Source organism: Pelodiscus sinensis, chromosome 22 (genome assembly GCF_049634645.1).
Source record: "Pelodiscus sinensis isolate JC-2024 chromosome 22, ASM4963464v1, whole genome shotgun sequence".
Taxonomy (NCBI): domain Eukaryota; kingdom Metazoa; phylum Chordata; order Testudines; family Trionychidae; genus Pelodiscus; species Pelodiscus sinensis.
Window position 1 is genome coordinate 11,479,022 of NC_134732.1, and position 20,725 is coordinate 11,499,746.

Here is a 20,725-nt window from a genome sequence, read left to right on the forward strand (position 1 = left end):
TCTCACTGGGTTGAGACAGGAGTTGTGGGCTCTGGGGTGGGAATGAGGGATTTGGGTATGGGAAGGGGTGAGAAGTGCAAGCTCTGGGAGGGAATTTGGATGCAGGAGAAGGGAATGTTGGCTCGGGGAGGGGGCTCTAGGCTGCGGAGTGTTGGGCTCAGGTGGAAGGTTGGGGTGCTGAGCAAGTCACAGATTTGTGGATGTGAGGGTGCAGGAGTTTGGGTTGGATATGTGAGGGGCTCAGAGCAAGGAGACTGAGTATAATGGGCTCCGGACACAGATTTGTGATGTGTGGATTGTGCAGGAGTGTTGTGGCAGAAGACCGGGGATGTAGGAATTTGGGGATGTAAGAAGTTCAGGACAGGGGGTTCCAGTGTATGATAGGCTCAGATTTGGGGCCAGGTGGAGCAGGAGTGTTATGGGGATTTGGCCCCAATTGGGGGCATGTTGGCCAAGCTTAATTTTTAAATAAAATATTATGTCAAATTCAAACGGTTTTAGCATTGTCTTTATTTATGAGAGGGGCGGGGAACCTGTTTTGAGTCAAGGGTCACTGACCCATAGAAAAAAGTCAGTTGGGGCCACACAAGTGAGATGCCAAAAAAAACAACCCCTCCAAAACTCCCAAGCCTCACTAATGTGGTCCCAATTGTGCTGATGGGTGCTGGAGCCAGGGAGAGGGTGCTGCTGGGTGGCAGGATGCTGGCACAGGTGGCGGGGTGCTGGGTCAGGGACAAGGTCCTGCTGGGCACTGGGGTGGGTGGCAGGGTGCTGCTGGTACTGGGAACAGTGCTGGTGTGCACAGGGTACTCGTGGGGGGTCTAGGAAGAGGACAGGGGCATCTGGGACCAGTACCTAGCAATCCTGCAACACCTCTGGGTTCCAGGAAGTGTGCGACTGCACTTCCCCTCCCCAAACAGCTGGCGTGCACGCTGCCTGAACAGCAGCGGCTGTTGCACTCCAGCAACTTACTTCCACAATACCATCCTGTGGAAGTGGGGCGGGGGGAAGGTGTCCCAGGGCAGAGCTCACTGCCTGAACAGTCAGAGCTGCGCAGACCCGGGTCTCCTGACCTCCCTGCCACCGCGCAGAAAGGCCGCAGAACTAAGTTACTGGGTGCCACAGCCCCAGCTGTTCAGGCAGCATGCACCGGCTCCTGCTATGGGTCACATGGGGTCACCCCTGTCTGGCACCCCACTAGTGTGTCACCTCTGTCTGGCACCCCTTCTGCATCGCCAGGGAGGAAGGGGAAACAAGTGTGCTGCTTCTTTAAGATGCTGGCTAGCTGGCGCTCTCTCTTTCAGAGGAGCCGGGGGAGTGTTGTGGAACCCCTACTTTCGCTTCACAAAGCACCAGTTGGGAAATACTGTTCTACATAAACAGGCAGGGCGGCGCTCATTTTCAATTCCTCTGCATGGAAGCTATTCGCCTCTGGAATTGGTGCATCCAGCATGGTGGTGTCCTCGAGGCATCTTACCTACCTGGAGTCAACAACCTTATGGCAGACATTGTCGCAGTTTTACCACAGACCACGAGTGGGAACTACACCCAATTGCTATGGAGTCTATCTTCTGCAGATGGGGCTACCTAGCAATAGACCTTTGTCGCGGGGTCCACAGCCCGGGCCCCCAAGTGGGGGCGGGTTGATCAGCTTCCACACCCCGTGAGTTACCGCACTCCCTGTCCGGGGTAACTATGGCCCAGTGGCTGAGTCTCTGACGTCCCCAGTCTAAGGTACATATGGCCTACTGGCCGGGTTTATTGCTCGCACGAATTGCTCCCCTCTCTGCGGGGTGGCAGGAGTGGGGTAGGGGAGCCAGGCCCTCTCCTCCCACCGGGCCCTAGCCCAGAGTCCAATCAGTGGTAGGTGGTTCCCATCACTGGCTCAGCAAAGAGCTGCCCCCGAAGCATGCCGAGCTCTCTGGGAGGCTTCTTGTTCCCTGCCCTGGGCTACTTCCTATCCCTGTCTGCTGGCCTCCGTTATCCCCACCTGGCTCAGCGAAAGCTGCAGCATCAGCAGCTGTGACAGGTATGGCATCTGCAGCGGGCGTGGCAGCTGGTGCAGTGGCGGAGACCTGCGGTGGGCACAGTGGCTGCAGCAGAAGTGGCAGCGGCTCAGGCTGGTGCAGCGGTTGTGGTTCTGGTTGTTGCTGGGGCTTCAGCTCTGGTGGCCCAGCCAAGGTAGTTGCTCCTCTGCTACTGCAGGAGCTCCTTCCCCTTCAGTGACCAGCCCCAACTGAGCCGCTCTTGCGGCCTTTATACTGCCTCTGAAGTTAGAGCATGCCCAGCAGGGCTGCGGGGGAGGGGCCTTTTCAGCCCAGCAAGCCTAGTTAACCCTTCCCTGGCCAGTGCGGGGTTGGTGCACCCCGTCACAACTTTTTTGCAACCAAGGACAATTCCAAGTGTTGCTAGTTTTGTTCTCGAGCAGAGCTGGGTGAGAGAGCCATGGCGATGCCTTCCTAATTGTCTGGAACAAACCTCTATGCTATGCATTTCCCCTAGTCCTACTAATCTCCAAGATCCTGTGGAAAATTCGATCAGATACAGCTCGAGTCATCTTAATACCCCATCATGGTCCAGACAGATTTGGTTCCCATACCTTCAGGACATGTCAGTTGACAGGCTTGATCTCCCATTACCAGCTCAACGTGACCTTCTGTCTCAAAACGGGAGCAAACTACTTCACCTCCAACCCCACACTCTACACAAGGAGTGGCCAACCTGCGGCTCATGAGCCGCGTGCGGCTCTTCACCCCTGAAAGTGTGGCTCGCGAAGCCTCTCCCGTGGCTCGCAAAGCCACCCCATGTGCCCCTACAAATGGCCCCCGGCTCCCTGTGCTCACCGGGTGTAGGGGAGCTGTCTGGCACGGCAAAATGGCCTTGGCAAGATGGCTGATGTGGCCAAAAAGCCAACCCGTGGTTTTTAAAGGGGCAGCATCTTTTTTGAGGGGGGGGACTCAACAATTCTTTGCATTTTTGTTCTTGGTGGCCATCACCTCTGCGAGGAGGGTTAGTGAGATAGGGGCTCTCATGATGGGCCCGCCATATACTATATTCACTAAAGACAAAGTTACCCTAAGCCTGCACCCATAGTTTGTGCTTTAGTCAGCACCTCCTTCCATATTAAGAGCCCATAGTCCTGCTTATGTTCTACCCAAAGCCTCACACATCCCACAGAGATGCTACCCTGCACAACTTAAATGTTCGGTAATGTAAGGATCTGTATATTATAATGGACTCCATTTTGTTATGCTAGACTCCATCTTGTTTCAAACAACTCCATCTTGGATTGTGCCCTGCACCAAAAGCCAGTTTCATTCGGTTTTTCCCGCCAAGCTGATATCACCTCAGAGGTGCACTATGCTGCACATGGCATGGGACATTTTGCACATGGCACAGAGACAGTGCACTCAGCCCCCTTGCTGCTTTTCCCACCTAAGGAACTTTAAAAGGACTGTCAGTCTGAGAGGTGGGGCTTGGCTCCTTCTGAACAACCTTGCTGCTTGATCTTTCGGCCCTTGCCTGCTGCTTCTTGCCTGTCCTGCTGTCACTCCGTGACGAAGGCTTGAGTGAGGCCTACCATCTGGCTGCAAGATAGAAGCTGCCTAAGGGAGAGGAATTTCGGAGCTGCTGTGGGTGCCTCCCTTCTCAGTCTCCACCAAAGGGTGTGGGGATTTGTGTTTAGGGGACATCCAGCAGAGCTCCTAGGTTCCTTTGCCCGCTCTGGAATCCTGGCCTGGTCCCTGTGGTGAAAGCCCTCTGTAAGCCAGACCTGAATCCATGATTGACCTGAGCCTGAATAACATCTCCGTGGGATCATCTAGTGTTCCTCCCAGACAACAGATTCCCTGCTGAATGGTAGAAGGTCCTAGGCTGCTTGCATCTTTCCCTCCGTCTGCTAAGGGTTATCTTCCATCGAAGCCAGACAGACACCTGTAAAGCATTTTAACTTACCTTGTTGTGTTTGGGGATTCCTTTTCTATCTTCTCTCTTCTCGTTTGAGGGTGTGGAGTTAGTTTACTGTTTACTGGTTGTACTGGGGTCATTGGTTTGTGTTGTCATATGTTGTGTACTGTTTTAATTCTTTAATAGATTGGTTAAATTTATATCTGAGTTGTGTTTTTATTGGGTCCATAAGAAATCCACTGGTGATAGGTACAATTGTCAGGGGGACCTGTGCTTCTGGTGTCAGGAACAAAATCAAAATTGAGATCAGATACTAGTTCAAATTCTATCAATTTCATTGTCGTTACTGAGTTCCTGGGTAAAAATGGGCTCTAGCTTTTTACATTGACAGAACGCAACAGTTCCACAAATCTCCACTTTTCTTGTTCCTTGCAAACCACTCCAAGGGCACTCCGATTTCAACGCAGTGCATTTCCAAGTTGATAGTAACCTGTATGCTACATCGTTACTTTCTCCGGAATAAACACTTACTAGCTCCATCTAGAGCACCCGCCACATGTGCCGCTGCAACATCTACCGCTTTCCGAACAGTGTCCTCCTCAAGAACATATACCAGATGGCCACATGGTCATCTGATCATTCCTTTGGTAGACATTATGCTATCGTGCCTCAAATAGCAATTGATACAGCAGAGGCTACAGCGGTGCTATCTTCTGACGCTAAGCAGTAACTCCGAGACCCACCATCCTCACAGAATACTGCTCTGTAGTTACCAACAGTGGAGCACCCATGGGGACATCATCTGAAGAAGAAAAGGAAGTTACTAATCTTGTGCAGTAACAACTGTTCTTTGAGGTGTCCCCCCCATGGATGCTCCATGACCCTCCCTTCCTCCCCTTTACTTGAAGTTTTCAGTAACTCGGGCATAGACGAGGAACTGAAGGGGGGGAGGTTGGGCTGCTGCGCGAGGTGCCAACTATCAGCAGTGTGAGGCACCTCCTGCACGTGTGCAGCCCAACTGTCAACTGCTACAAAAAGCTCCGAACTGCAGCTCCGGGGATCACCCGTCACAAACAGTGGTGCACCCATGGTGGGACACACCTTAAAAAACAGTCGTTGCTGTACAAGGTGAGTAACTTCCTTTTTTCACCATATGTGGTGGTTCCAGGAACACAACCCCGATGAATGGTGAGGATTTTACTGTACTAAAAACGTAACTTGGCAAATTTGAAACAAGAATTTGCAGATGTCTTTCAGTACTCCAGCAATCTGCCCTTGCCAAATTTTCATCACTTCCCACTGAGGGGCTACTAGGGATGTAAAAGGTTAACCGGTAGGGGCTGGAGCAGCTCCCCGCCTGTCCTAAGCAGGGGGCTGCTCCAGCATTGTGTGGCCCACTGCAAGCAGGGGCTGCTCTGGCCAGTGGGAGCAGCTCCTGTGCTCCGCCCCCCTTCCCTGGCCACAGGTTACATGCTGTGGTTCCCTGGGTTGTGGGAACCCACTCCCAGGGCCCACAGTAAAGCTGCTCTGTGGGCGGGGGGAGCCACCAGCAATGTTTCCTCTAAGCTGTGCTGCAGTGCAGCGTCACAGTATGATTAATCAGGCCTACCCAGTCAGTGAGCTCCCTGACCTCTGACTGGGCAAGGCTGATTAATCATCTATGAAGCTGTGCAGCCATGCAACTTGGGCTATGTCTAGACTGCAGGCTTCTTTCGAAAGATCGCGTCTAGACTGCAGGCGGATCTTTCGAAAGAGAAATCCGCTTTTTCGAAAGAGAGCACCCAGCGAGTCTGGATGCTCTCTTTCGAAGACGGCCTCTTTACATTGAAGAACGCCTTCTTTTGAAAGAGGAACTTTCGAAAGAAGGCGTTCTTCCTCGTAAATTGAGGTTTACCGCCATCGAAAGAAAAGCCGCGTTCTTTCGAAATAATTTCGAAATCCTTTAGAATGGAAACACTTGTGTAATCTTAACTATAGGCTTTTGTAAATATTGTCTCTAATCCCTAACTCGTTTTCTTTATCCTCGAAATTTATGAGGATAAAGAAGAAGGGTTTATGGGCATCTGTATCTCTTGGGCAAGGATATGCAGATTGTATTGTCCTTCTATATTGGGTTGCTGAATGTCCACAGAATGTATGAAGAGCCTTAAGTTAAGGATATATGTGAACCAAGAAATAAATTAAATTTTTGTCTTTGAGCACTAACTTTAAGAGGTGTGTGTTTCTTTTAATGTTTTCAGAAACAAGGAGAGGAGGAAGTGGCTTCTCATCATGAGGCAGCTTTCCCAATTGCTGTGGTGGCTTCAGGAATCTGGGAATTACACCCCAGGGTGGGAGACCTCATTTTAGCTCACATGCACAAAAAGTGCCCCTACTCTGTACCGTTTTACCCTGCATTCAAGGAGGGGACTCCCATAGAAGAGTATCAGAGGTAACTTTTCCACATAGAAGGGCTTCTTTGGAGCTCTGTAAGGGCTGAGGGTACTAGCTGGTAGAGAAAGTGAAGAAATAGATGTTTTCTTACATTACCCCTCATTTGCCCTTCTCACCTCACCTTCCTCAGAGGACAATTTACTGGTCTAGTTTTGAAATATCCAATACAGAATCCAAATATAGACTAATAGAACCTTATGCTTTATGCTTGTGTTTGACATTACTTGAAAATCTGAAATCAGGCCAGGTGTGTTTAGTTTGTCTGCTGTTGTGTGGATGCTATGGTCACTAAAATATCTTGGCCCCTCTAAAAATCATGTGTCAACTAAGGCTGTGAAACAATTTAAAAAATTGTGATTAATTGTGAGATTAAAAGTGATTAATCACAATTTTAATCCTACTATTAATAATAAAATACTATTTACATTGATTTTTTGGATATTTTCTATATTTTCAAATATTGATTTCAATTTCAACACACAAAACAGTGTACAGAGCTCATTTTGTATTTTTATTACAAATATTTGCATTGGAAAAAAAACAAAAGAAATAGTATTTTTCAATTCATCTCATACAAGTATTGAAGTCTCTTAATCATGAAAGTGCAACTTACACATGTAAAGTTATTTTAGTTTACATAACTGCACTAAAAGTAAAAAAAGTAAAACTTTAGAGCCTACAAGTACATTCAGTCCTATTTCTTTTTCAGCCATTCTCTCAGACAAATAAGTTTGTTTACATTTACGGGAGATCATGACACTCTCTTCTGACTTACATCACTGAAAGTGATAACAGGCATTCACATGGCACTATTGTAGCCATAAGGTGCCAGATATATTGAACGTTCCAGTGCCCCTTCATGCTGTTCTCACTTTCACGAGTCACCACTGTGTCGTATAGCACCTTTCTGACGAGAGGACCAGACCTTTAGCATAGTTGCTCATCCAACTTTTTAATTTTCTGGTGAAGGGCTATATGTTTATCAGTGTTTGCCCTAATTGTGGCTTTTTAAATAGTATTGTCCATAATGTGCAGTATATTTGACACTGGACTACTCAGCTCAGTGTTTAATAAGTAACCTTCACATGAATTCTTGCACAGCTTCAGCAGATCCTGAGTCTTAAAGTTGAGTTGTTAAAGAAGGCTGAGAATTGAGCTCACTTTGGGAAACCAGTGAACCTGGTTTGGTGTATTCATATTAGAATATCTTTCCTCTAATACACAGGACACTTGGTTATCAAGTTAAGGATTCCAAGGTAGAGCAGCAGGATAATTTCCTGAAACGAATGTCTGGAATGATCCGTCTTTATGCTGCTATCATTCAACTACGATGGCCTTATGGAAACAAACAAGGGGTATGTAAATAACACTTAAAATGTTTTACCTCCTTTAACTGGCAGTCTCTATCTAATCCAGCAACATCCGTTGTCTGGCAGGACCAGGGATGTTCCTGGGCTACAGAGCCCAGGTATAGGGAGGTTAGGTTGTGGAGCAGGTGGGGGGGGGGGGGGGGACCGGTGACTCACCTGGGAGCCCCATGTGGGAGGGGGATACAGAGAGGTGGGTGATGCAGTGGAGAGTTCTGCCCCGTGTGGCAGGGATCCACGGCAGTGGATTCAGAGCCCCAACCCCAGCTGCTGCCAGTGAGCCCCGGTTCTCAGGTCTGGCAGTGGCAGCTAGGGAGCTCCAACTTGGGGAGCCACGGCTAGGCAGGCAGCAGTGGTGCTGGGCTGGAGCCCTAGCATGGGGCAGGAATTCACCATGGGCCATGTTGGGCAGAACCTCCCCTGGTCTGGCAAATCCCCTTGATTGGGATCAGTCAGGCCCCAAGGATGCAGAGAGAGGAGGTCCAACCTGTATTAAAAAGACTTGCTTTTAAGATGGGAACAATTTTGACTAACCTTATTTAAAATGTGGCTTAAAACTGATCCAGACAGAGTTTAAATCAGTCATTGTGAATAGAGAGAAACTGTTTAAAGGGACACTGTCAACTTGTATTTTTTTTAAATTGACAAATTGAAAACTGCTCTAGCTTTTGAAGAATTATGTTTTAACTAATAAGTCTTGAAATTGTTCTTAAAAATTCTTTTAAAAGTACAAAATAAGAGTTTGTCTTCATGTTTATACAGGTCTCTATCAGAAAATATTCTGAAAACGTACAAAGTACTGTCCCAAAGTAATTGTTCCTTAGATAGCAAGTTAACATAAGAACGGCCAGACTGGGCAGACCAAAGGTCCATCTAGCCCAGTATCCTGTCTTTCAGTAGTGGTCAATGCTAATGCCCCCAGTGGAAATGGAGAAAAATCTGGTAGAGTTTGGTGGCAATATTTTGCAATATCAAACATGTCGTGAGTACCTTTCTTGTTTCTTTAGACTCACCCTCATGGACTGAGCCATGGATGGCGCTGGCTGGCTCAAATGTTGAACATGGAGCCTCTCTCTGATGTGACAGCTACACTTCTTTTTGATTTCTTAGAGGTAAGTGATGTGATCTGGAATGAGCCTCACCAGCAAAATAAATAAGTTGGATGAATAACTAGACTTTCTGTCCCTAGGTCCTCGTATCAGTAAGATACAATTAGACACAGTGGACATCACTGTATAATATTTGTATGTTCAGAGACAGCTGCCTACAGCCATTATAATAGGCCCAGTCATTCCTCCTCTGCTTTCCCCACACTCTGAAAACATACACAGCCTTTTTCAAGAGACCCTTGCTAGCTCCCTCAGTGATATTTCAGTTTTATCTGTTTAAAAAGCCGGATTCTGACAATGCAGTGTTTAGCTTTTTATTACACTTTTACCCTTAGCAGCTGAGGCAGTTCACATTAAGCCAATCTAAATTCCTTATTTTTATTCTTCATATACTTTGCAAACCAAACTAATTTGTCCTGGCAATGGCTTGTACAACACAGTGCAGAATGTTATGCAATATGGCCATCCTAACTAGACTGCTTCACAGAACAGGTGGACTTTTACAGCAAGAAAGGGAGCGAGCTTGTGCATTAATTTGAGACTGATCCTAGGGTATGAAGCTACATAAATAAGGCACCAAGCTAGTAACTGATGAAGAATAAATTGAGGCCAGCAAAGAAGCATGAGTAGAGCACAGGTAGCCAAGAGAAGGAGTTCTGTAGAAGATCACAGGTTTAGATCAGGACAGAAATCTGCAGAGCCTTGAAAGTAGAGCAGATAATTTAATGCAGGAGAAGGTGGAAGCCACCATAGAATTGCAGGACCGCGACAGCAGGGTTGTATTGTGAGTTCAGTTTTGAATGGCTCCAGGGGAAGAGCTGAGAAGAAGCTGCAATAATCATCAAAGTGAGACATGACCAGAGAAAGAACTGGCAAAATGGATAAGGAAGAGAACTATTTTGGGGAGATATTGTTGAGCAGGAAGGAGATCTTAAAGATGGCACGATGGAATGCATGAGTGAAAGATGAGGAAACAAGATGGTGTTGATAATGATGTTGGGGTGGGAAAGAGAATGTGCTGAGCTTCCTTATCTTGGAATATATGGAATATAATTTTATGAAATATTCATAAATACATGAATATGAACAAATGTACTAGCAATCAAAATGGCAAATTGGAGTACATGTCTGCAGAAATTGTCACTAGTGACTGGGCACTTCATTCCCTGGCACTGAGAAATCGAGATATTTCTTTTTTGGTTTCTAATGATTTTGGAGACTTGTTCTGTGGCAGTCCAGATGAATTTCTAGAGTGATTCAGTTTCTAGAGTGGAGGGTTTCAGACTATAAATGAGTTATTGAGATGTTTGTATTGTACGAATTTGTAAAAGTTGTCTCTCAATTAATAAGCCCCAGTTCTGTAATCTGATTTCTATTACCCTTATGGTTTTGTCTACCAGGTGTGTGGTAATGCTCTTATGAAACAGTACCAGGTCCAATTCTGGAAGATGCTGCTACTTATTAGAGAAGACTATTTCCACAGGTATGACACCTATATAAAAATAAAGCTTATACAAATAAACTTCTGTCATTTTTTTTCAATATTAGGAGCATTTCCTCCTAGATCAGTGTTCATGAGTGTTCCTGACAATTCTTCCACCCTCCTCTACTCCAGATTTGTCATGACCTCTCCACCATGTAAATAATACATAATAATAATACAAGGGTCTTTGTGTTTTGGAGCTCACTCTTCTTAATCTCCCTGCAGGATTGAAGCAATTACCATCTCTGGACAGATGGGCTCTTTAATGCGACTTAAGCAATTCTTGGAGGTAAAGCATTCTCTTTAAATTCTTGAAAGTCTCTATTTTCCCCCCTTCTTAAAGATGTATTGTTCATTCAGCAAATCCCATGCTGGCTTTGGATTCCCAAAAGACCCATAAATATGACTTTTTGATGCATTCTCTGTTCTTATATGGCTTCTTTGTTACTGGATCTGTTCTATTATGACTCCAAAACATCTCCCTTTTCTAACTGTCCCTTCCCCCCATAAAAAAAAAAAGTTGTATTGGATGTGATTCTCAGTGGAAGTTCTTTGTTATTAAATGGTGTTCTTCTGGGATTACAGATATTGCAGTGAGAGTAGATTTACAGGTTCAAAATCCATGGCTTTACTAAGTCATTGTATTTCATAGCAACTAGGTTTTTTTGAGATGTGTATATTCACAAAGTATCTTTTGTACAGACTAGATACCATATGAGAAAATACATTTATTATCTGGCAATCTTCTTTAGAGTAGACTTTTTTGAACAACTAGGCACACAGTTGTATCTAGCTTTGTACCCATTATAGGCATCCTTCAATTTATATGACGAAAAATTTTCCAGCATTTAAAATATACATTAAAATAAAGCGTCTTGCAAATATAGATTAGCACTAATATGAAGCTAGGAGACTCTGGAGTTTGTGATTTTCTTACTTAAAAGCAAAGATTGCTGGCAATCTAAAAATTAACATTGGGGAATGTATGCAGCAAGAATTTCTCACACAATGTTGTGAAAATAAATCTTTCTTAAATTGGAGATGGATTTGTTGCTAGATTCTTGAGTACTTCTGTGTCTGGGTTCATTCAACATTTTTTTGTACTCAATGCCATTTAAAAAAATAATTTAAATTCTTCACTGGAAGAATTTTCTGCATAACTTGAGTCCACCATTTCCGTGTTGGATGCAGTTACAGGCAGTCCCCGGGTTACGTACAAGATAGGGACTATAGGTTTGTTCTTAAGTTGAATTTGTATGTAAGTCGGAACTGGCTCCAGATTCAGCCGCTGCTGAAACTGATCAGCGGCTGACTACAGAAAGCCCTAGGCAGAGTTGCTCTGCCCCTGGCTTCCTGGAATCAGCCGCTGATCAGTTTCAACAGCGGCTGAATCTGGACTCCTGGGACAGAACAGCTGGGGCGCTGCCGGGTAGGTCCCCGCAGGACCAACCCGGCAGCACCCCAGCTGCTCTACCCCAGGCGTCCCGCAACAAAAGCCTGGTCTGCTGGAGGGAGGGGAGACCAGGGAGACCCGAGCAAAGCCGCAGAGGCGCAGAGGTCCCGCCGCCTCTGCGGCTTTGCTCCTGTCTCCCTGCTGTGCTGGGGACTCCCCCCCAGCACACCAGGGAGACTCGGAGCAGCTTTTCTCGCCCCAGAGGACGCGGTGGCGGGACCGCTGCGCTCTGGGTGGTCCTGCCGCCCGCAAGCTCTGGGGCGAGAAAAGCCCCGTTCATAAGTGCGGATCCGACATAAGTCGGATCCGCGTAAGTCGGGGACTGCCTGTATTTACTTAATGAAGCCAATCTCTACTGATTGTTTGGAATTTGTTACATTGGTTCTAAATGACTTTTTTGTTTTGTTTTTGTTTTTCTTAGAAATGTTTGCAGCGGAAGGAAATTCCTTTACCAAAGGGTTCTCTGCCTTCTTCCTTCTGGAGGTCATAAATCCCATTTTCATCTTCACAGGCATTCAGAAATTTTCTGATCTGGCTTCCTGTTACATTCAGGGACAAGAATACATAGAAATGTAAACCCTACCTTTGTATTTATATATGGACACTCTGGATATTTTCAACTGAAACATTTTTTTACCTATCTTTCAACATATTTTATGTTGAATAGAAATTGGAGCTTCAGTAACTTTTCTCCTCTAATTTACTTTGCATATTATTTCATGCCATTCTGTTTGCATTTGGTTAGCTTTATGGACTCTATTGTGTATTATGGAATGTGAGAGACTCCTTCATGCCTTGAACAAATACAGTGAATCTGTCATATATAAACTAGTCTAAATACTCCATTATACTTCAGAGTTGATTAACATTAAGCAGTGGCTTTAAGGCAGAAATTTTGTTCTGATCAGTCTGTCAGTTTTTACATGAAATTGCCAATAGAAATACCTCAGTACCTTAGTTATATTAAGGTCTAAATTTAAGAAATCCTTCTGTAAAACTTGTGTATAAGTATTTTAAAGTTATTGTTTGTATTAAAGGCATTAGAGTCCATGTGAAAATTCATTTTGTATCTGACTGCCCTAAAGTCCAAAGAAGCAGCAGATGTGTTAATGAGGCTGATTTGACATCTGTCACATGCAACTTTGTTCTTAGAGATAGCAATGATCTCCATCTTTCCTCAGGGAGGGCCTTAAAATCAACAGCTCTTTCATTTTAACTTAGAAATTCTGATTTCTGCTAATGATGCAACATTCCTTATTTATATGCGTTAAACTTGGTTTTACACCTATATAGACAATATAATGGCTTCTGAAGAATAGTTCACTGTTTTTTGTTTCTTGTTTTTTTTAATGTGTATAATATTTTTACTATGCATTTCATGAAACTAGAAGGAACTCTGCACCCATTGTCCACCATATGAAATAAAGCTTTTTTTGTCTGTAAAAAAACCCAAAGGTGAAAGAGCACATAACAGCTTTGTGTCTTCATCAGTAATAATATTGTGCTATTATATGAAGAAAATAGAAGACACTATCCCCTTGGCTTATCTAAAAATGAACTGAACAATGGTATCGACCTATGTAGGAAAAAAAAGCCTTTAATTTGGACTGACATGGATTGTATTAGTTTTACTACAGTTTGTGTATGGAAGTACTGAAATAATTTCATAGTAAGAGTGTAATGGTGAATTATCGTAAGAATGGTTCATTCTAGATTCTAATTGAAAAGGATGTGAAGTTTAAAACTTTTTTTTAACCTAAAGCTGCTGCAGTTTACTTTTCTCTGCTGGTGCCTGTGATGGTGCCAAGTAAGTTTCTGGGAATCCCTAATAGATGACTACCAATAATGCGGTTTTGGGTGGTCAAGCTGATGTTATTTTTGACAGCTGGGGGAGTGCAAGTACGTCACTTGAGAGGCTATTGAAGAGGTAGCGATTATGTGCTATATGTTAATATTTTCCCCATTTCTAGTGGACAGGTCTCTATATTGTAATTGGATAGATAATTGACACTCTCTGACAGGAAGAGATTTAATATTAAATTATATGGCTAACCAGAGGGTGTCTTATTCAGAAATAGGGTGGGACAATGTGGAAACATGTCTATCATTGCACATAGTATAGCATTTCAGGTTTTGATCCAGAATCTTCCTCCACCTGCCCTCATTGCACTGCTCATGTGCTTCAACTGCACACTGGAGGGTCATATCTAGTATTGAGGAGCTAATTCATTTTGCATATTTATTTGATATTGGACCTCTTTGCTGAGTATTGACAGCCTTGTAATGAGAGCTGAACTGAGCTGGATTCCAAATCGCTGGACTGGACACCAACAGACTCATTTTTCGTAGGCCACTTAACAGCCATCATATGGTAGCCACTTGCTTGCTGTTGTCTTAGGCTCTGTTTGAATTAGGTACTAGAATTAACTATCACTCACTGTTATAGATTTCCCACAAACCAACCAGACTCTCTCTTTTTCCCCTCTCCCTTTGTATATTTGAAGACCCTTTAATTCAGAAATAGTTCAATAGTTCAGGTAAAAGTTGTTCTAACAAAATGAACAGGATTTTACATTGTCATATGTTACTGCATTTTTTTCACTGAGACCTCCAAAAATGTCTTGAATGAAGAGCAAGTTCTGAGAGAGAGGAAAACAAGTAAAATCTCATTACGTGATCTGTATGTATTTGGGAAATGACCACTGAAGCAAAGATTTTCACAAAACACTGCTACAAACACTGCTCTACAAAACACTACTACAAACAATACTTAAAGCAAGATTTTGGGCATATAAGATGATCTACTGACAAAACTTATACTACAGTGTTTAATATATATCTATATAGCTTAAATTTTATATCTTGAACTTTCCCAGGAAATGCATGGGGAAAATTCCTAGATAAAAGAAGAAAACTATTTTTTTAAAGTTTGATTGCTTGGAGTTGGTAATACTGATAGCTGTTCTAGATATAATGTTGTTAAAAGGATATAGGAGGAAATTGTCAAAAGTGCAAAGAGCAATAAGGTACTCAAGATCTAGTGCCTTGTAAAATTTCTTCCACTGTTCCAATTTATTTAGTGTAGCATCTATTCTTTACAATGCAATTAAATACATTTCTCTTCATTCATTTTTACTATCTAATGCTTACTCTTATGGCCATCTTGGATAATGTTTCTGTTTAATACTGAAAATATTGAATATTTTGGTTTAATATTATAGATTTTTATTGTATGGATCATGTTTTATGACAATATGCAAGGCAGAAAGCTTTGTATATTTTTAGTTATTTGGGGATATTGATGACGGTGCATGCTTTTATAAATATCATAAGGATGTTGAGATTTTCTGCCTTAGGTATAAAAAGGCTTTTGCAATGGATTGCCATGATTTTTGAAACTATATTTAAATGCAGCAATAAATGTATTTTTAAAAATGTTTCCACTTTATGTAATTAGCATAATCAAAATGTAACCCATACTTTAGGCACTACTAGAGACAATTATGAGCTACCCCCAAAAAGGTGGTAGCTCATTGGATCTCGTGATGTCTAAGGTAAGTTTCTGTTGCAACTGCTTTTACTGTTTGACAATTTGAGTGTTGGCCATTTTGCCCTAGTCCAGGATATTTAGAGATCATCTCAATGCAAAATGTAATGGCATGTATTTACATAATTCCAAATGCATGTAAAGGATTTGTTTTAAGTACATATACTGCATGTTCATTTAAAATACGGTGGAAATGGGAAATCTCAGACGTGAAATACTGTTGTACATTGAGGACTTAATTGGATTTAAATTGCTGTGACTCATATTTCCTCTGTTGCAGTCCTATAGGTATTGATGCAATGTCAGTAGAAGATTTTTGTTTTAGCTTAATTGCTTTAACAACCTTCACAGGAGTTGAAAGAAAATGTATGTTTGTGTTTTTAATAAAGAACAAAACCTCAAAACTCTGATCCCATATATTAACTGACTTACTGGAGCTATCTAGCTAAAAATAACAGAGAACAACATAGTTTACAGGGTATAATTACAGCATCAAATGTTTCTATTAAAATGAGACTTTTTTCAATTGTTGCTCTGTGTACCAGCTTTATATAAAAAGAAAAACCTCTCAGCTATGCAAATGCTCAATATTTTGAAACGGATCCTTTTTACCTTGCATAGGAGTCTAAAATGTAGACAGTTTGTATCTTTAACAGTAATGCAAATTGAAGGTGCCACTGCACCTTTTAGTTGTATTATAAAAATCTAAACTTTGCTTCATGTTCATTTTTATTGTAAATTAAAAGTTTTTATGTAAACATTCTGCTTTTTTTTGTTCAACTTTACAAGTGTGTGCTACAGGCAGGAACCTGAAAGTGAGGGACTAAGAGCATGAAAATAAACATTCCCCTGATGGAAAAAATGAATGCACCTTTTCAATTATCTTTTGTTTTAAATCTTTCCTTATAAAGTAAGCGACTTCAGTAGTCTCCGCTCAAATAATACTCGGATTTTGAGGGGATGCCATTCAATGGGAGGCCTTACAATCGTGTGAGATCGCTCTGTCTGTGCTGCAGGGAACGCGGGCTAGAAACTGAGTTTGTGGGAAGTCCAAACCGCCTGTTTGAGCAGCCCAGGCACCGCCCGCAGCCACTGCAGCTTTCCCCTGCGCCCAGCAGAACAGCCTCCGCAAACCTCTCCCAGCCTTTCGGAGCCTTTCGGATTTCTCCGTACTGCGGGTGGCGTCTTCGGCTTCAGTCGGCTATTTCCGTGCGCAGGTTCTGAAAGCCGTTGCCTCAGCGGGGTGGGGCCCTCGCTCTTCGGTTGAGTCCGGAGCTATTCGAGTAGTTCCGTAGCTAGAGACCCGTTCTGCGGGGTTGACGTCATATCCGGGCCGCTCCTCTATAAAGGCTGGAGCTGGGCGGCGCGCGGGGAGTCTGTCGGGAGGAGAACTGTGGGCCGTGGACTCTTCCGATAGACTTGGTGAGGTCGGAGCGCGGGGCTGGTTCTCTCTTCGACGGTGCGAGGGCTGGGCGGGCTGCTCGAAGGCGAGCTCGGCTGGGTTCTCCCACGGTTCCCCGGGTCCTTTAGCCTGCGGAAATGTAGCGCGCCCCTCCCGGTGGGTTTTACGGGCGTTGCGGGCGCAGCCCCGTTACCCCGGCTTCCCTGAGGCTCGCTTTAGGGCGGCCGAAGGTTGGGTGGGTAGCGGTGCTGGTTCCTTCTGTGGATGCGGGAGCTCATCTGGGAAAGCGATGGTGCCTCGCGACACCGCCCTGCCTGCCTTCTCGCTTCCCCGGGGCTCGCCCCCGGCAGGCGCGGGGGATCCGTAGTGATACTCGGCTTCCCCGTGAGGGATTTAGCGCTTTGATAGTCTCTTCCCCTCTTCTCCCAGGCTCGCTGCTTGACACCCCAGTGAACCTAGTCTCTGCAGAGAGACGCTCTTTATTCTCTCCCCCTGCCGTCTTTCTGGGCTCGCTTGAGTATAGGCGAGCTCAGGGTGGAGTAGCAATGCAGGGAGCGGTTTGCGTTTCTGTTGCTCTTCCCTGATGGGCGAGGGAGGTTGTTTGGCTGGAAGACCAGAGGATTCTTGTGTGGGAAAGAGAGCGAGGCGGATCCGCCCTGTGTTGCTCTCAGCCGCAGTAGCAGGAATTTCATTCACTGCCCTAAGGAGGGAATAACCACGGTGATAAATAGCAGTGCCAGCAAATCTCCCCTCACTCCCAAAAAAAGAGTAAGGGAGCTATGCTTCCCCCCCGAAGCAATCGTCTCAGCCTAATTACTGCCCCCCCTTTTTTGAAGAAAAATCTGGAGAGAAAAATTGAACACAGGCTGTGAATGTCTCGAATGACCCTGTCAATGGGTTCATTTCAGAGCAATGGCTTCCCTAAGCATTCACAAACCCATCCACTGTCCAAGGTCAGGAGACACAGAAAAGTCAATGAGAGATTCTGTATTTCTAGGTGGTGGCTGGAGAATTTATTGACCAAGATAAATATGTATTTTTAAATAATCTTGGTCTTTACTATATGAGGCAAGTTTTAATTGCTTGATTGAAGTGCACACAGGAAAATCCTTCATCCTAACTGGAAGAGGCTTTTTAAAAGCCTTACAATTAATCTCCTAAAATGATTGTCCCCTTCCAAATGTGTGACTTTGCAAGACTTGAGATGCCTGACATAATGGGGCCTGGAGGGAGGAAGATCATGTCTCTCTTTACAATCAGATAAATCAGGATTTTGCTTTTCTCACCTTGTTCCTGCAATTACGGAACATAACATATTTCTGATAAATCAAGAGTATGTCAGCCATGTTTGTTCTGTTTTATGCATAGTAAAAGAAATACATGTTGGTACTAATGTAATCGTGTTAATATTTAAAATCATCTTTATTTGGTATTTCAAATGTCCATGTGTATGCAGCAGAAATGTTACAGTAACTTTACTCTCCAGTCAGGATTCTTTAATTAAATCATTCACTGAAAAATTGTATCTTAAAATATACATGGTTAGTGAGCAACTTGTCACTCGGTTTTAAGTAGACTCGGGAAGACAGTTGTGTTGATGTGACAAATGGTATGCAGGAAAAAACCTCCCTGGACAGTCTCCTGCATTTTTATGGGATTAACAAATCAGGCTTGCTGTGAAATTTGTATTGAGCTCACAGGGTATTTATAAAATGTGTTTGGAAAAGAATGAAAAAAATGATTAAAAACTAGGAGGCTTTGTAAGTGGAGCCACTGGACTGTGTAAAATCATTGAACTAATAAGAGGTTCAGTAGTGCTCAGAATGGGGTAATTTAATTCCATTTCTGTTGTAAGAGAAATCTTACCTTTGGAAAGGTCAAACCAAGTTTCAACAATAAAAAAAGAGATAGGTGTGCCTCTATGATCTTCATAGTAGCTGAAATGAACAAACACATTTTATTTTACCTTTAAATTTGGTATTAACCCCATCCAACATTAAATCTTGTTTACCATCTGTCCCGATGCGCAAGCAAGGTAAGAACAGTCTCAGTCTTTTCAGACGGTTGCACCTCTGGGTGTTGCTCATATTTGCAAGTTGTCAATTTTAAAACTATCCCTTTCATCGCTTCATGAAAATAATTTTAAAATTCTTTATTGCCTTAATTTCACCTGTCAGACCTTTGTATACTATTCATTTATCATATATTTTTGGATAAAATATGTCTTATTCTTGGGATGTGAATTGCTTGCTTTCTCGCTCACCAACCTAAGGCAAGTAATTTTAAGATGACTTTTTTTCCCCTGATACAGTAGTTTTTGTCTCCCTCCCCCTAACGTGTTCCTGGACCGGTCACAAGAATAATGGAGTGGAGCATATTGCAGATGTCTTTTGAGGAAGGCTGTCAAGTGCAGTACTGCACCATGGGCTGTTGCTGACCATAGATCAAAACAAAGTGACAATCTGACTTCTTACTACTGTAATGGATTTGCCCTAAACGATGATAATGCTGTGCTAGATATGCACTTGCTTCAGAACACACAGAGGCACATAACTGCAGTTGTCCATATATAGGAACATGGATTGCAGTATACCAATGGAAAATGCAAAGCAGAGGATGCAGGGAACTGAACAGATTAAAATTCAGTGTATCAGCCATACTTACTAATTCACTTGTTCCTTGAACAATCATCCCTCCCCCCAAAATAGTTTCCGTCACGTATTTTGTTTACTCGCACATATTTTACATGGGATGTGAATTTAAGTATTCTGGAGGAGATTTTATATATAAAGCTTTCTCTTTAATCATGTTGTTTTCTGAGACTGTATTTAAAATCACCCAGTCTGATGAATTTGTGTGTGGAAGTGTAGATTACCAACTGAGATTACTTTCTTTTTTGCATTATTTTCCTTTAATTTTGGATATGGGAAATTGTGTGCATCCTAAGTCAATTCTCAATTGTTTTAATTACAGTTGATAGATATTCTTAACATTGTTGCATGGGGAGAGTGTTGTGCGTGCAGCAGCTTACATAACAATCATTCCAAATTACATGTGGTGAAGAAAGGAAGTGGAAGTAGAAAGGTGTGATTTTGAATGTATATTTTGAAAAGAACTGGATTTATTTGACTTATGTTACTACATTTGTAGATAGTGGTATGTTATCTTGATTTCCACCTCCCTTTTAGACTCTACATTCCTCCATCATGTTGTCATCCTTTCGTAAACTCAAAGTCCAGGTATTTTACAAAATGCATGTAGTAGAGCCACTGTTTCTTCATTTGCCTGCCTTTGTTGCAGTGATGACCTATTTGTACTAAAAAAAAAAAAAAAAAAGTCTCTTTAAGAGTTATGTATATATAATATAGAATGTTACAATACAGCATGACGGATACAGCAGTAGCTTTTTGTACTCTGTGGAGTGGAGACTGCTAATTTTTTCCTGTTTCAGGCTTCCCATTGTCTTCCTGTGATGCATGGTATGTGCTCATTGTTCTGTTCTGTCTGATCATAGCTCTGTCTATCTACTTTTGTTGTGGATTAACTTTTATAAAGCTTTATTTTGCTTTAAAGGGCTGTTGGCCAATAAAATACCTTTCTGAAAATCTACTGTTCTGTACTATGTAATGTAAATTACTGTCAACTAAAAATGGTTATTGTTTCCTGTTCTATCAATATATACAGTCTGTGTAATCGTATAATTGTAGGGTAGCTACTGTAGTGCGGGTTTTTATTTTGTTTTTTTGTAAAATGGTAGTCGTCATAAATAAGACCAGTGTACAAAACTTGAGCTGGGTATAAAGACAAACACAGTCTCTCTTATTATGGGAGTAAAATAAGTATGTTTTTATAACTGAAGTAAAGTAAAAAGTGATAATTGTAAGAAAATATTAAGAAATAAGTTGGAAGGTAAAAGGCTATTTATACAAGAGAATCACTGATTCTCACCTCTGCATTTCTGGCTTTTGATGCAATGCAGTCAAGGTAATTTGCTTTCTTATGAGCTTTGATGCAGAGTGCAATCC

The 20,725-nt window shown here is 43.0% G+C and overlaps 2 protein-coding genes across 11 annotated transcripts in view; both read left to right on the top strand.

The window, feature by feature from the left end:
• GLE1 (GLE1 RNA export mediator) overlaps positions 1-13,205 on the top strand; it is a 47,906-nt gene extending 34,701 nt beyond the window's left edge. The window contains exons 11-16 of the mRNA XM_006119031.3: positions 6,147-6,337; positions 7,565-7,694; positions 8,714-8,818; positions 10,216-10,298; positions 10,524-10,587; positions 12,173-13,205. Coding sequence (XP_006119093.2) covers positions 6,147-6,337; positions 7,565-7,694; positions 8,714-8,818; positions 10,216-10,298; positions 10,524-10,587; positions 12,173-12,241 — 642 coding nt within the window. The 3' untranslated portion in view covers positions 12,242-13,205. The remainder of the gene's footprint in view (positions 1-6,146; positions 6,338-7,564; positions 7,695-8,713; positions 8,819-10,215; positions 10,299-10,523; positions 10,588-12,172) is intronic.
• Positions 13,206-16,575: 3,370 nt separating this feature from the next.
• SPTAN1 (spectrin alpha, non-erythrocytic 1) overlaps positions 16,576-20,725 on the top strand; it is an 84,696-nt gene continuing 80,546 nt past the window's right edge. For 4 of the 10 annotated variants that reach the window (XM_075905909.1, XM_075905915.1, XM_075905911.1 and 1 more), the window contains exons 1-2: positions 16,647-16,720; positions 19,889-19,939. In XM_075905909.1, coding sequence (XP_075762024.1) covers positions 19,907-19,939 — 33 coding nt within the window. In that variant the 5' untranslated portion in view covers positions 16,647-16,720; positions 19,889-19,906. Of the gene's footprint in view, positions 16,721-19,888; positions 19,940-20,160; positions 20,180-20,725 lie in introns of those variants that run through there. The other 6 variants (XM_075905917.1, XM_075905918.1, XM_075905916.1 and 3 more) reach the window with 3 other exon arrangements.